Below are 15745 nucleotides of genomic sequence, written 5' to 3' on the forward strand. Positions count from 1 at the left end.
AATAAAGGATCTACTAGTTAGGTAACGTAGGTATTAAAATAATTTTTTCTAACCTAGCAATCAGTCAAAGGAATCAAATTGAAGCTTACATTTAGAACAAGAGAAAAATTTGAAATTCTACTTTTCTGCAATTGAATAATTTATAAAAAATGTTTGTGGTTTGTGTTAAAGAATATTTATTTAAGAATTAATTGGATTCTCCGTTTACATTACACAAATTCAATCACTCACTATTTTTGGCAAGCAAAACAAAAGTAATGGCTAGGAATGAGTCGAAATACTTTGTTAAAAATGACATTTTCAGGACTTTGTAGGGCTATAAATCTTAAAGGAGACGAAACAGGTAAATATTTCCTCCAAAAGATATAAATTTTTTAGAATCAGAGTTGAATGTTAAACTAATGTAACTCTATAATTCTTTAGCTTGCATTTTCACCACATATTACTTTGCCATAAGAGATATGAAGAAAGCTTTTCCATATATGAACTACAATGTTTGCAAAATTTAAGAACGAGTAGAATTACTTAAGTTCTCAGTGATTTCCCTTACGGCACGAGTTCAAAACGTTCACTGCTTCATATAGACATTTGTTTATAAGTTTTTAATTCTTTACTGTTTTATTTACATTCCCTAATTTGTTACGTTTAGGTAGTTACTTGCTTTGCCCCAAAACTATTACCCCAACACTTATTGATTTCTTTTAACTTTTCCATTCTACCTCGTATTGCTATATTAAAATCAAATATAATATGCAAATATTTATATCTACATACATGATTTAATTATGCGTACTCTATATACACAACTCTACAGTGTACTAACAATTTTTAGGTGTGACATTTTTAACGAATCAAGTAACTTTTGACAATAAAATACGGAGGGAATCTTAGGAAGACGGGAAACCAATTTTTCTTTACATTTTTTCCGTTAAATATTTGTTTTGTGTATTTTATAAGTGAAATTGTTTACAAAATGTCGGTATATATACACTATTATTGTGCTATTGTAAGTGAATTCTTGAAGAAAATAAAAATGTCTTCTTCTCTCTTTCAATTTTTTCAATATTAGTTTTTCTGTCTTTTTATTTTCCATTTTTTCAAATATACTTTGCTTTTTTAATGTCTAAATAAATTGTTTGGCAATTTAATTATATTGCTCTTACTGATTGTTGTACACTTCCATTGCGTTATTCTTATAATTTTCAGGTCGCATAAAATAAAATGTTGTCTGGTCAACACAGCCGATTTTAATATCTATTTTCGGAATAATATTAAGGAATTCTTGATTAAATGAATTCTTGTTTAAATAAATTATTTGTAATGATAAAAGGGTTGCACAAGATTCTCAAAATGCTGTTTAAAAACTTTTTTCAAATTTTGAGTACACTAGCAAATTTCTATTTATTTTAATTCCAAAAATATAAATTTTAGGTTTGGAAGAGGTTCACTTTCAAAGAAAGTTTCACCTTAGAAAGTGAACCTCTATTTATACCTATGTTCTATGTGAACATATAAAGAACAGGAATGTTCTCTATAATTTGTCGATCTTCCTATATATCTTTTTAAAAAAATTTGAAGGATATATTCCTTAGAAGGAAAATATCCTTCATCTCCTTTTTCTTTTTCCATAATGTTTCCAAAATGCCATTTTTGACATAATTTTAATGTAGTTTTTATCTTAGATGTTAAGATGTCTGAAACTATATTAATAATAACAATTCATTCCATTAGAAAAAATTTTTTTATACCATTCTTCTTCCTAAGCTATCACTTTGTCAAAATCTGCAGCATTCTAGTTTTGCAACAACGAATTGAGTTGAAACTGTTAAATTTATAAAATTTCCATAAATACCATAAAATGCCGCGGTGATATTACAACAGAATATTTATTCAAATATATTAAATGGCTCAATTGCATAAAATTTGTATTTTTCAAAACTAAAGTGGCAAAACTGTGAGTGACAGAGGAAAATGTTATATAGATTAACAAAAATTTTCGAGAAATTTCGAGTTTTTAAAAAAAAATCTTAAAACACAAACAAAAGTTCTGATTTTGACAAGATTTATCTCAAAAACCATTGCTCAGATCATATTGAGAGTAGAACAAGCCAACAATAGTTATTCTATGCCACATGGCTCCGAAGTTCTAATCATATTTATTTATATACAGGAAAAATCTGATATCTTTTTTCCAACAGGCTGAAGCACGAAAACGGGTATATCTGCACAACCCTCCCTCCTCACCCTCAATCATTCAAAGTTTTTACTGGGAATTAATCAAAAAATCATTCCTGAAATTATTTACCACCTTATGCGAAACATCCAGTACAATAGTTACGAACAATTCTCCTTATTTCAATGTGACATTATAGGAGAACAATGCATATAAATGCAAAGAATATCATTTTTTAAAGAACCTTTTCCAATTTGAAATATGCTACTTTACGCTAACACATTATCAATCGTTCCCATATGGTCATAGTTCAAGGTTTACATAATGAATGTAAATATATAATTAAATTCTGACAATTAAAAAAGGACTTAAATTTGTTTTTTCCCATTATGCAATTATATTCAAATTTATACAAACAAAGAAAAACCATTTTGCTATGTCATTATCCTTCTTGTAATCTAATATTATAATTTTTTATATACTTAATCCTTTTCATGACATAAACAAGGAACAAAATTTAATTTAAAATTTCAATTATCACGATGAATGTATACAATATTTTTGGCATGGAAAATTCAACCGGATTTTTTTCTCTTTAAATTTATTACAAACCATTAACATATTCCTACATATCACGTGTGTCGACCATTTATGATTCATTTCGCTTTTTTTATTTTTATTTTTTTTTTTTGTAAAACCAAAACTCTTTTACTTAGTATTAATATTATTTAATATACTTTTGGCCATAATTTTACTTTTATGCTGCCGTCAGTGTTATTTCATTATACAAGTATATAAATGAAAAATATAAAAAGAAATAAAAAACGTTTACAAGCTTGGAAAGAATGGAAAATATTGTCTGGGTGCCAGTTAACACTTTAAAAACAAAAATTAAAGTGTAATAAATTTTATCAAGACAATAGACATTAACAAGCTATTTAGATTTTTATAATCTTTTAAAATATTTTGCATCGGTACGAATTTCATGTATGTGTATTGGTACTAAAAACTATTAAGTAAAATGTTAATTAAAATAGAGCGTTTATACGAGTACTACTATACGCTTGGTAGATTTATATAATAAATAAATATTATATAGCTTTTTTTATAAATATTAAACAGTAATGATTAATATGCGCGTTTTCCAACTAATCCGTTACGGATTAATGTTAAAAAGTAATAAAACTATAAAACTTATGACCATTAAGTCTTTACTTTACTTTTTTTTTTATTTTAAATAAATTTTAATATTATAGGAAAATAATTTTATTTTTTAATGATAAATGACTAAATCTGCAAGTTTCACTTTGAAAAGAAAGTAAAAGATCAAAATAGCTGTTGAAATATTGACCGTAAATTTTAAAGTCGCTTTATTTTTTTTTTAATTTTTGGCATCGATTCTGTCTTAATTGCAGAAGTCTAAGTTTTTAACAGAATGCAAATAATTTATTTTATCGGAACAACATGTATTTTAAATTTTCAGTTTTCGGCTTCCTATTTATGCTTAACCATAAACTTTTCCAAATTTATTTAAATGTATAAAGTGAAAGAATAAGGTCTTCTCATCAAAAACGTAAAATTATTTTTTCTCAACGCACCTGGTTAATTGTTGAATTCGACAATTCTCATGCTAGCACTTCTATGAATTATGGTTCTATCCCTGAAAGTATGCAATTATGAATTAATGGCATAACAATGTTAGTACAACTAAATAACTGAATGTACTTAAACTTATTCTTGAAAAATTTATCACTCGTTCAATAGAAATATTCTCATAACTCACGAAATTTCCTTCCCAAAATAACAGAAAACATTGAGTTTCGAACAATTACTACTAAGAAATTTTATTAAAATTTATAAAAAATTTTTTAAAATTTATTTTTTACATTATTCCTTTATATTAGCTGTCGACTTTTTGAATTTGTCTTCTATTTTAATTCAATGTCCAATCTTGAAAGATTGTGGACACTGAAATAAAAATATTGTGATCAACTTACTATTTTTTAGCATAACTATGTAGGATTAACATCTAGCCATATTTAAGTTAATCTAGTATACTTAAATTTTCAAAATTAAATGCTATACTCTTTGTTGATATAAAATTAAGAAAATTTTTTAATGTAAATATAGGTAGCCAGTAATCTTATTTTTAGTGAGAGTAATAAATATTTAATTTATATTCTAACTTCGTATTTAACCAGATACTTGTTAATTCAAAAACAGTTCTTTTCATGTTTGCTTAAATCAAACATTAACATAATTAGTAACCTCTTTATTTTCTTACAACTCTTTTTTTTTACATGTTATTACTTTTACTTTCCCATTATAACCTTCATATATACTTAGAAATGTAAATAAATGTAAATAACAAATTCACTTAACATTATAGTTGAAAATATTGTATTTTAAGAAGAATTTTTAGAAATTGGAAATTTTTTTGGAATATTATAGCAATTATTAATTTAAATGACAAAAAAATATTTAAGGACAAAATAATTTTACGTTATAACAGAAGAGCATTTTCAGAATTTATAAAATTAATTAAGATAAAATGGTGATATTAAAAGCTGGTCGACTTCCGACACAATGCATTCAAAACTTTGGAACTAATCAAAATTTTTAAAATTTATGAAAAAAAATATTTATTTCTTAATATATACGTATGTATTTACCTTACATTCATGCTTGTAACAATGGTATAACAGTAAGTATGTGAAATGTTAATTTTTTTTTCGTTAAAATACCCTCATTCCACAAATTTTATTATCGTATAATTCATACTGTGTAGAATGCTATAAATTTATTGCCTTGCACGCACGTATGTACAATGCAGATATACGTACGTATCTGTATCTTAAAAAATGGTATTTTTTGGTGTTTTCAAAATAAATCTACCACAACAAGAAAAAAAACAAAACAGCAAAGAATGGAAATTATTTTATTTTAACCAACCTTACTCACCTCTTGTTTTGCATTTTGTTTTTATTTTTCCGGATAGTTACAATGCAATCATCCAAATATTCATATGTTAAATACTCTACATTTTAGCTGGAACAATACCTACCTTCCATACTTAGAAGAAGTAATCGCCAGCAAAATAATAAAAATTTGGTTGTTTTTAATTTTAAAAGTGGTAATAGTAAATACGGTTGCTACTACTTACTATCATATGCTGCTCTTTCTATCTTTTTCATATTAAATTACAATATTTTGTTTGCTTAAATTGAATTAAGTCGACTTTTTGGATGATAACGCTATACAACTTGAATTTTTTAGATGATGGTATTTTCTTTTATTATCTTATGTATTATGTTGGTATTTGTGTGTGTGTGTGTGTGTGTGCAACATATTTAATACATTTTTGCGTAAACAATGTTTACTTCAAGTAAACATTGTTTTTTATTCCGTGAGTTTCGTTTTACTCAAAATATATATGTATATGAAATATGAAGAATAAAAAGTAAAAACAAGAAATAAAACAAATAAAAACGCAAAAATAAATTACTATCCGCCATCGCATCTCTTTTTTCCTCCGTTTTAAATGACGACGCTTTATTGCTTAGTGGCTTATGATAATTCTATTTTAAATACGTTGAGTATTTGTCAAAATAATAATAAAAAAATAATAAGAAAAGCAAGAAAACAAAAAAATAAAATAGGGAGTAGTTATCATCATCTCTTACTTAAGAAGATTTTTAGCGTATATAAACAAAAAAAAAGAAAAAAAAAAAAACTGTATACAGAAATTAAAATAAGTGAGAAAAAAATTCATAAAAGAAAAAATTTTTTTTTTTACTTTGTTGTATAAAAGGGTGGCTGAGTACTAAGTAACACATCAAATCATAATCATCGTTTCAAGTGTAACGACATCGTACGCGATTCGAAATTTAAAAAATCAATTCTATATTTACAGGATATTTTATTTTAATTTAATTAAAAAAATGAATTTATTTATTTGTGTTTTAATTGCAACAACAACAATTATTGGTGCATTTGCAGCACCTAGTGTTCTAGATAATAAAATCGAAAATAGTGAAAATGATAGTTTCTCACGTGTTGCTAAATTTATCGGTCATTGTGCTGATACGGATGATGTCGCAACTTGTTTAGCTGTTAAAGGTATAACTGCATTAAATCGGGCGGCTAAAAGTAGTAATATTGAAATATTACCGGGAATTACCTTTACAAGGTATATATGAAAATAAAATTAATAAAATATATGAGTATAAAATAAAAAACAAAATAATTTTACAAGGATTATCATTGTTACAAATGTCATATTACATAATATATGAGTGTGAACAAAAGAACTATATACTGAATATATATATATATAAAAAAAGTGGAACAATAAATACAAAAATAATTGAAAATAAAATTTTTAATTAAGAACATTTTGAGTAAAACAGAATTTATAGTGCAATTAAAATTAGATCTTATATACTTATTATGTAAAACATTGTAAAAATTATCAATAATCTTCTATTAAAGTTAATCGTCTGTTAAAGTTAATAAATTTCTATTCAGATAATTGTGTATAGGAATATGCACGTGTAAAGAAATAATTCTAGTATTCACCTATAATAATAAATATGTCCTTTAAAATTTCAATCTTTAAAGTTGATAATATTATTATATTATTTTTAATATTATTCGATAATTTAAATATTCTGATTTTTTAAATAAAGGACCTATATAATCTATTCTAAATCCCTTGGTTTTTGATTCATCCATTCTAATCGAATATTCTATCTACTTCATTTAGTGCAATATAACAATTTGTAATGCACTTAATGAAATAGTACAACACATTGAAAATATGTGGATATTTTTTAGATTATAACTGCTTTTAATAAAACTTTCATAGTAAAATTAAATACTCATGCTTCACATTTATTAAATTGTACAATATTCACACAGCTGTAAATCTGTAAATTTAATTATATTTTTGTTCTATATATTTTACATCTTCTATCTGTCAATTGCAAAGATTTTATGAGAGAAAAACATAGAATTTTTTACTTAAAAATATTTAAAAACGGAACCGGGAAAGAAATTCAATCGATAATCTTCCAAATTTGAACTAGATTTTACATATATAAGGGTAGTTTTCAGAAAAATTTACTAAGTTTAAAAAATTTATTCAGGATAAGTTTAATTTAAGAAGAAAAATGTAATAACTTTGTATATTTTCATTAATGATTCCGGAATCAAATGAACGGAATTGTTCAAATTTTGACATAACTTTAAAAATGTCAAAATACATTTGAACTTGAATTTGAGAGGTTTCAATACACTCAACACCTAAAAAGATTTTTTAACGAAAGGGCAAACATGACAAACCGTTTTTGATATTCTACGTTAATCGAAAAATTCCTTATCAATGTAATATGCCTATAGCACATTTTTATTATTATAAAAGAGAAAACATAAATACTCAAGACTCTTGACTTCAAAACCAAGAAAATTACCGTATATTCCTCAGTTCCTATTCCCAGAAGAAAATTCACATTTATATTTAAAAAAAAAAATGTGCGAATGTCAACTATTAATTTTTAAACTACAATAACAGTTACACATTTTCACTGTTTAACACCGTTTTAACAATTAAACATAAACTTTCCAAAAAAAAAAAACAAAAATTTCCCGCTTTCGTAATCATTTTTCTGCATTTGCTTTTCACAAAAAAAAAAAAACAAATATAAATTGTTATGACTTATGAAACTCAATTAAATAAAATAAAATAAAAAACAGTTAATTATTACGATGCATCGGGAAAATAAAAGAAAAATAAAATATGTAGCTACCATTAAATGAACAAATAAAATAAAATTCACAATTAAATTCATTTTAAACCGGTTTATTTTCCTTTTGTTTTTACTCATCAATTCATTTAAAATTTTTCCAATAATAAATTTTTAACACGGCGCTAATAAATTTTATAACATAATAGTGAAATTGAGAGTGAAAATGTTATGGAAATCCCTTCTGTTATCTCACTCTTAAATCTCATCCAACCCAGACAATATTCATATAATATACAATAATATAGTATACACATACATAAATCCTCTTATAAATAAATTTAAGTGCGTTCGATAATGACTTGCATAACAGAGTACTTAAATATTTCAATAATTGCTATCAGCATCATTAAAACTTGATTGAAAACTTATCAATAAAAAAACCAAAATCACAACAATATTTTCATTGCTGCTTATTTGTAAAAAAAAAAAAATTTATTGTTTTCATTGTGAATTTCGATGATGATGCAGAGAACAAGTTAAATAATAACTTGTTTTTGGAAAATTGTTAAAAAAAAAACAACAATAAAAAAATAAATAGCAAAAATGTATGCACCACATAAATAAATGTCAAAGATGCTTGAAAGAAAAAGAGAAAAATTTTATTTATTTATTTATGCTTTTTTTTGTTGTTGTCAATGTGAATCATAAATAAAGACACGCTATTGCGTCAGCTTTATGATACATACATACATACATACATATGCATATATTTCTCATGTGATTTCATCATAGTCATCAAAAACTTTGAGCATAGACTGATTGAGCTCTTTTATTGTACTCTTAAATGTTACATTTAAAATATTGAAGAATAAAAATCACGAATATAAAATAAAAATTGAAATTTTTATGATTTTATATCAATTTTGTTATCTTGCATATTTTGCCTGTCTTTCACTCTTCCTCTCTCTCTCTATCTGTCACATTTACTACTTTCTTTTAATAAATACAATACTGTGAATGACTAAGGACATTAAAATTGAATTTTGTTTTTTTTTTTGTTCATATTTTTATTAATGACTTATTGTGAATAAAGTTAGTCTGAATATGACAAATTTAGAACTAAATAGTTAAAATAATGCAAAATTTAATGTCAACATAAATATTATATAAACCGGTATTATTTTTGTGATTTTTATTGCCAAAACGTTTCTTCCCCATTATTCACCGCGTTCTTCATATTTATGACTACCTACCTTTTTGAATTTTCTGCTTTCAACTTTTAATATTCGGAGATAGACAATGGAATCAAGTTCAGATTTTATCATAATTTTTTGTAGAGCATTCCAACTCTTGGAGGGTAAAATGATAAAAAATGAGTTTTTCTTTTTTAATGAATGAATGAAATTATTTTTATGTTTTTTTATAACATATTTTTTTAACAGTTTAAAGCTTGTTATACAAGCGGTATTTTTTTTGCTTTTTGGTTTTTAATTTCCATTCATGAGTTTTACCGCATCAACATATCGTGTTAAATAAATAAAAATAACTTGTTTTTAATTTGTGGTAAAATTAAAAGAAAAAATTTTAGATTTTAGTACCTAGTGTAACTTTTGCTTTTATTTTTCCACTTTTTATTATTAAAAAATTTTTATGTCAATATGTCAACGACTTTTTGTTTGTTTTAATTATTCAAACCTATAGTAAATATTTTGCATTTTAATTTAATTTCTCTATATATTATTATTTAATGTTCTATTTTAATAACAGGGAACAGAGTGAATCGGTACGTAGTGGTAAATCATTATCAGAGAATGAAATAATGACAACATTACCAAAAGAAAATGAAGAAAAAACTGGTCGTTTATTAGATTTGGCATTAGATTCAGCTATCGAATTCTTTAAAACTCATACATTACAAATTAAAGTACCACAAGAAACAACACAAGATTTTGCACGTGCTATTGAAGAAGGAAGTAAGTACATATGTATTCATATTAATAATTTTAATTTCATTCTATTTTATAAATTTTGAACTATAGGACAAAATTATATTCGAAATTAATGGCACCATAGTTTACAAATATCTTCAAATACCTCAAGTTCAATTTCCCATTGTAAAACAGAAAACAATAAGTCTTCATAATTTTTCTCATCTATTACTTATTCTAATTTAAATATAAATATATTATAATATACTTTAAGCTCCTGAAGTTTTTGAATTTGGAAATTCATGCCAAAACTAAATTAAATTTTGAGATCAATATTATAGCATAAACATAAAATTTTCAATTTATGAATTAAATTTTAATTCAAATACAACTTCAGCATTAAAATTATAAAATTTAATTAATTATATAAAATTTATTGTAAGATTATTATACAAAATGTATTGTAAGAAAATGTTTTATTAATTACATTTCTATTACATTTTAAAGGAAAAGGTGGTGGAAAAATGAAAAAAATTATGGGACCTTTAATGATGGCTGTTGGTGCTAAATTAATTGCAATGATACCAATTTTCCTTGGTGGATTAGCTTTATTAGCTATTAAAGCTGTTGTTGTTGCTAAAATTGCATTCGTTATGGCAATCCTATTAGGAGCATCAAAATTATTTGCTGGTGGTGCCGGTGGTGTATTAGGAAAATTAGGCGGCGGTACTGGTTATAATAATGCCGGATGGAATAGTGGATGGAGTGGTGCACAAGGTACTGGTGGATGGACAGCTGCTGGTACTGGCGGTTATCCATATGCTCGTAGTTACGATACACAAGAAGCACAAGATATCGCCTATAGAGGACAACAACAAATCCAACAACAATAAAAATATTTTTTTTATTATTTATTTTTATTTATTTTTAATACCTTTTTTAAGAAATACCATATTAAATAATATTTATATAAAATAATTATTTATTTGAGAAACAAACAAGACAAAACAAAAAAAATCATAAAATATTTTATATAATGTAGTAATTTATACATAGTTAATTAGTGTTCATTATCATACTGTAATTTAGTGATAATTAATATATAAATGGTTAATATCACGAAAATGTATGAGAACCGAGTCTATCTATAGTTAGACATTTATATAAAATGAATAATGCATAATACCAAATTAGAAAATCAAATTTTTTGTTCTTCTATTCATTAATTCGCTAAGTCATTCATATAGTTTTAACGAATATGTCCTTATATACATATGTACACACGTATATACTCGTAAGCTACACATGCATAAAAAATTAACATTTTAGTATTCGATTTTTCGAAATCAAGTCAAAAATTTCTTGTTGAAAGTTTATTCTTTTGTTCATTTTAATTTTTAATAAATTAAATTAAAATCTTATTTAATTTTATTACATAATTATTTAAATGCTTCTTTTTTTTGTTAAAGTAGGAGGAAAAAAGAACTGGAGATGAGTATTGTTGTTTTAATTTATTTAAAACTTTTTGTTAACTTAAAACTGTTGAAAATTTTTGTAATTAAAACGTACAGATTTCATGTTAAATAAGAATAAAAAAAAAAAATAAATTTTTCTAAAAAAAAATTGTTGTTTTTGTTTTAATATTCAATTGAAGAGCTGTAAATTCAACAGTTCCGCCATCGCGGCTGCGTACCTTTTAGTGTTCCAAACGATCCGACTATCTTTGATAAAGCACTGATAAAATATAATCAGCCATTCTATTAAATTATAATATTTCTTCTATACCTTCATGAAGAGTATATTACTTTTGGCATTGAGTTTTTAACCACTTGAAAGAGTTGTCTGCGGCAGGAACATGTGCACATATTCTTGCTCGGCTCAAAATTCTGCACTGATTCAGACGTGTGTCCATCCGTCTGATAGAATAATAACTCAAAAATGAAACTACACAAATTGTTTTTATTTCTACAAAAGGTTCGGATACAGCCGCCATACAACCCTAAGAGATAACAACATTAAATATTAGGAAAAATAATAAGTTAGTGAAACTTGTCAATCAAGTGTTCTATTATAGGTCAGACATATTATTCTTTAAGTTTTTATGCAATGGCTGTAGCTGCTATACTACCATGAAAATTTATTTTAAATATTTCAAAAACAAAAATTTATACTCCGAGTGTTAAATTCCAGACCAAATTCAGTCAATTTAAATCGACTCCACAGTTTTTACTTGTTTTTTTCTTTTGACCGTTTATGAATAAAAATTCCTGTTTTTGATTAGTTATGTTAGAATTACTTATAATAATTTAAATGTGGTCAAATAAACCTATTTTCAATTAAAGGTTTAAAGAAGATATTATCGGATCCCTGATGGTGCAATAAAGGCTAATTGAACAATAAAAATCAAAAAAGTCCCACAAAGTGCGGTAATTTTCTCAACGTCTACTTTTAAGGAAAGGGTGAAAGACTCTTCTTTTCAAATTTTTTTTAATATTAAAGTTTTTCTGGAAAATTCTGGTTTTTTCGATTAATGTGTGGTCTTTTTCCGGTTCGTACGGTATAAAACTTTATAAGCAAAAATAATCGAATGATAATAGGAATACCTACAACAATTAAAAAATTTTGATCAATCATGATGGCTAATAATTATTACTGAAATTGTTGGTGCGATTTATCCGTTAAAGATACATCCAGGTACATTATCGAAGCGGTAAACTTTTTAAAATTGTTTACGAGACTTTTTAGAATTATTTTACGATAAAGTTTATTTTACGAGAAAAAATTTCTACTTTCATCCAATGAAAACATTAAAAGTTTTATGTACTCTGGTTTGCAATGTAAATTTTAAAAAAATTTTCAAAATTTAATTACGATATCTGGTACCTATAGTCGAATGGTTTCAATTCAAATATTAGCCTCATTGAGCATTCAGTAGCTGTTGCAATTTTATTATAATCTTAAAAAAAATATTTTCATATAACTTTTTATAGTGAGATTTAGTATTTAATTCTACCTTGTTCATCTTTTGAAATCTTTTATCCAAATATTTAACTAGAAGTTAGTTGTTTATTGATTTAGAAGTATACACAATGTTAACTATTCAAAATACTGCCATAACTTTATTGTAAAATTTTTGTATGTATACTGATGATTGCTATAGTAGTAAGTTAATCTTTGCTATATATCTTGGAAATAATTTGAACGTCAGAGCTTTGAAGGTCTTCCATTAAAATTTGTCATAGTTTGTATCCTATCAATTATGGTCAATTTACCATTTTGCAAGATGCGGCGTACAAAGTCCAAATACATTTCAATCAAAGCTATAAAAAGTAGTTAAATCAATTAAAACTGTATTAATCTTATAACAGTGTGCATTTGGTTTTTGTTGCCTAAATAGAAAACACAAAAGGATTCATCGAAAAACTAGGCTTCCTTTTTCATCAAGTAATCTAAATTCATTTGAATTATTCGCTATTTTATCGAAAGACTATGCTTAACTAAAAGGATATTATTTTGTCCAAAAATTTTTTCTAATTATCACATTTGAAGTGAAATCAATGGACAAAAGACGCATGGTGTCGTGACATTACTGGACATTATTTTTCTAAATACGAAGCTTATGGTAATAGATTATCTTAAGGAAAAAAGTGTTATCATAATAATACCAAAAGAGTTGCATTTATATAGTCATGCCTCACTTTAATATTTGCAAATTCTCGTAATTGAATATAAATATACTATATTATTTGCAATATACTTGTAATATGTAAGTTATTTGTAACACCAATCATTACATTTCGAAAAAAAACAAAAGAGAAATTATTAGAATATTTACCGACCGAACTGCATACAATACACCAAATTTTGGATGTCGAGTTTTCGGTGGAAACGCAATTCTCCATAATAGGGAAGCGTATACAAACTATTTTTAGCAACCAGTAAGTCTGCTGGTCTTTCTTTCTGTGCGTATCTCAAGTTCGACTGAACCGATTTCGACGAAATTCTGTATGTAAGATTTTTTTGGTTATAGCACTGATTGATCAACTTTTAGGATATATCAGACCTCGGAAACTGGACTTTTTTGCGGTCCGATTTTTAATTTTTGCGCATACAAAGAGATAAATGATCAGCTAATTTCTTTGAAATTTAATATTTAAATTCGAAGTGTTAAAACAATGAATTTATGAATTTTTTCAAAAGATCGTGGCTCGGAAAAAAAATTGGGGCCGATTTTATAATTTTTACTATATCTTCGGAAAGGATTGCTGGAATGGAATATCTTGAAATTTGATATTTTAGTTCTGGTTGTTACCGAAACTAACCGGTGAACTTTTCAGTGGATTCGGATGGCGCAAAGCGAAATTCTACTAAGAGCCAAATTTACATTTTTCTAGGTATGTTACTTACTAACTTCCTTAAAATTGAAAGGACCACTTTCACCATACTAGGTAATATACATTGCAGCATCATAAACCATACAACATCAATAAAGTTGAACATATAGAAAAAAGAATAATCGATAGTTAAACTATTAAACATTCATAAATTCTTATAATCACTACTTTTAAATTAAGTTCTTTGAAAAATTCTTTGAATTTTCTTCACTGCAATAAGTACAATGCATTATTATAGGTATATATGTATGTGCATACATTTTATGGATTCATCAAATTGTTCATGAAAAAATTTTCATTATTTTCTTTGAAAACTCAAGATGATTAAACCAATATGAATTCAGAATAATCCAAAATTTCTTTTTATAGTAAATTTAAAAATTTCATAAGTATCAATATAAAAAGAACACGAATGTATGAATTTTTCATAAAACAAAATGAAAAAAAGAAAAAATTACGATAAAAAAAAACATTTTGGAATTTTTTAAATACTTTCTCGTATAATATTTCGTTACAATACCTGCGGAATACAGAACGGTATTTTGTTATTCTACTTTATTTAGAGACCAATTTTTAATTGATTCTCTGTGAAAAAAGAAAGAGTGAAAAAAACAGAAAAATTTGTAATATTCCGAATATAAAACGAATTTGAATTAAATTAAATGCAATTTCTGTACAGCAGCTCTCTTTTTTTTCAATATCTGATTTTTAAGAAATTTAAGCAAACAATCAATAATTAAAAATTTAATAATTAAAATTTATTGCAGTCATTACTCACTAAATTCCAAGTTAAAACTGAAATGAATTTATTTTCCCGTACTGGTTTTTGATTAATTTTATAGTTTTTCATAAAAAATGTCTTTACTCTATCGCACACGTGTATTATTTACAGAATTATAGGGAAGTCTTTACAAGAAAGAATTTTAATTGTGTTATTATTACACAAATTCAATATAATTATATTAAATTAATTTTAAATTTATTACTTATTAGCAAGCTATTTATAACTCATTAATAAATTAAATTTTAACGATAAATCAAAGAATTTTAAATAACAAGTGGCGTAATTTATTAATTTTTCTCTTAAAATTGTTACAATTTTTTTGTATAATAATTTATATTACACATTTGAACAAGTTTAATATCAACGCTCTTAAAAATGACAATTCAGTTCTATTCAAAATACTCGGGAAATTTCGACATAAGAATGTTTAATTTTATGCAATATCGCAATCACGTAATTCGAAAAAAAATTCAGAAGAGCTATTTCTTCTTACAATTACTGTTAAAACAATTACTATTAAAAAAGCTACTGTTGTTTGCGACATCTGTCGTAATTTCTTTATACAAAACTATTGAGTGTGAACGAATATTCGTTTAGAATGTACCCTTTGAAATCGATGGTATTAATTGCGATTTATAGTTATAGATGGTTATTAGGTGAAGATATTATTTTATCGTATAAGTTTTAAAAATTTTATTATAGGCATGAATCATTTGTAA

At 25.1% G+C, this 15745-nt stretch overlaps 1 protein-coding gene across 1 annotated transcript; it reads left to right on the plus strand.

Moving 5' to 3' along the window:
* The first annotated feature begins 291 nt into the window (after positions 1-291).
* On the plus strand, positions 292-10741 carry LOC129613136 (uncharacterized). Its single transcript, XM_055527089.1, has 4 exons — positions 292-343; positions 6137-6362; positions 9688-9893; positions 10356-10741. Exons 1-4 carry the CDS (start codon positions 292-294, stop codon positions 10739-10741), a joined length of 870 nt encoding a protein of 289 aa, XP_055383064.1.
* The last annotated feature ends 5004 nt before the right edge of the window (positions 10742-15745 follow it).

Source organism: Condylostylus longicornis, unplaced genomic scaffold, assembly GCF_029603195.1.
Source record: "Condylostylus longicornis isolate FDR11 unplaced genomic scaffold, ASM2960319v2 ptg000004l, whole genome shotgun sequence".
NCBI lineage: Eukaryota > Metazoa > Arthropoda > Insecta > Diptera > Dolichopodidae > Condylostylus > Condylostylus longicornis.

What these genes read in the sequence shown, in the direction of transcription:
- LOC129613136 (XM_055527089.1), top strand. Translation starts at nt 292, where the DNA reads ATGACATTTTCAGGACTTTGTAGGGCTATAAATCTTAAAGGAGACGAA. An exon ending in CCGGGAATTACCTTTACAAG is followed by an intron (nt 6,363 to 9,687) that starts GTATATATGAAA and finishes TTTTAATAACAG; the next exon opens with GGAACAGAGTGAATCGGTAC. An exon ending in ACGTGCTATTGAAGAAGGAA is followed by an intron (nt 9,894 to 10,355) that starts GTAAGTACATAT and finishes TACATTTTAAAG; the next exon opens with GAAAAGGTGGTGGAAAAATG.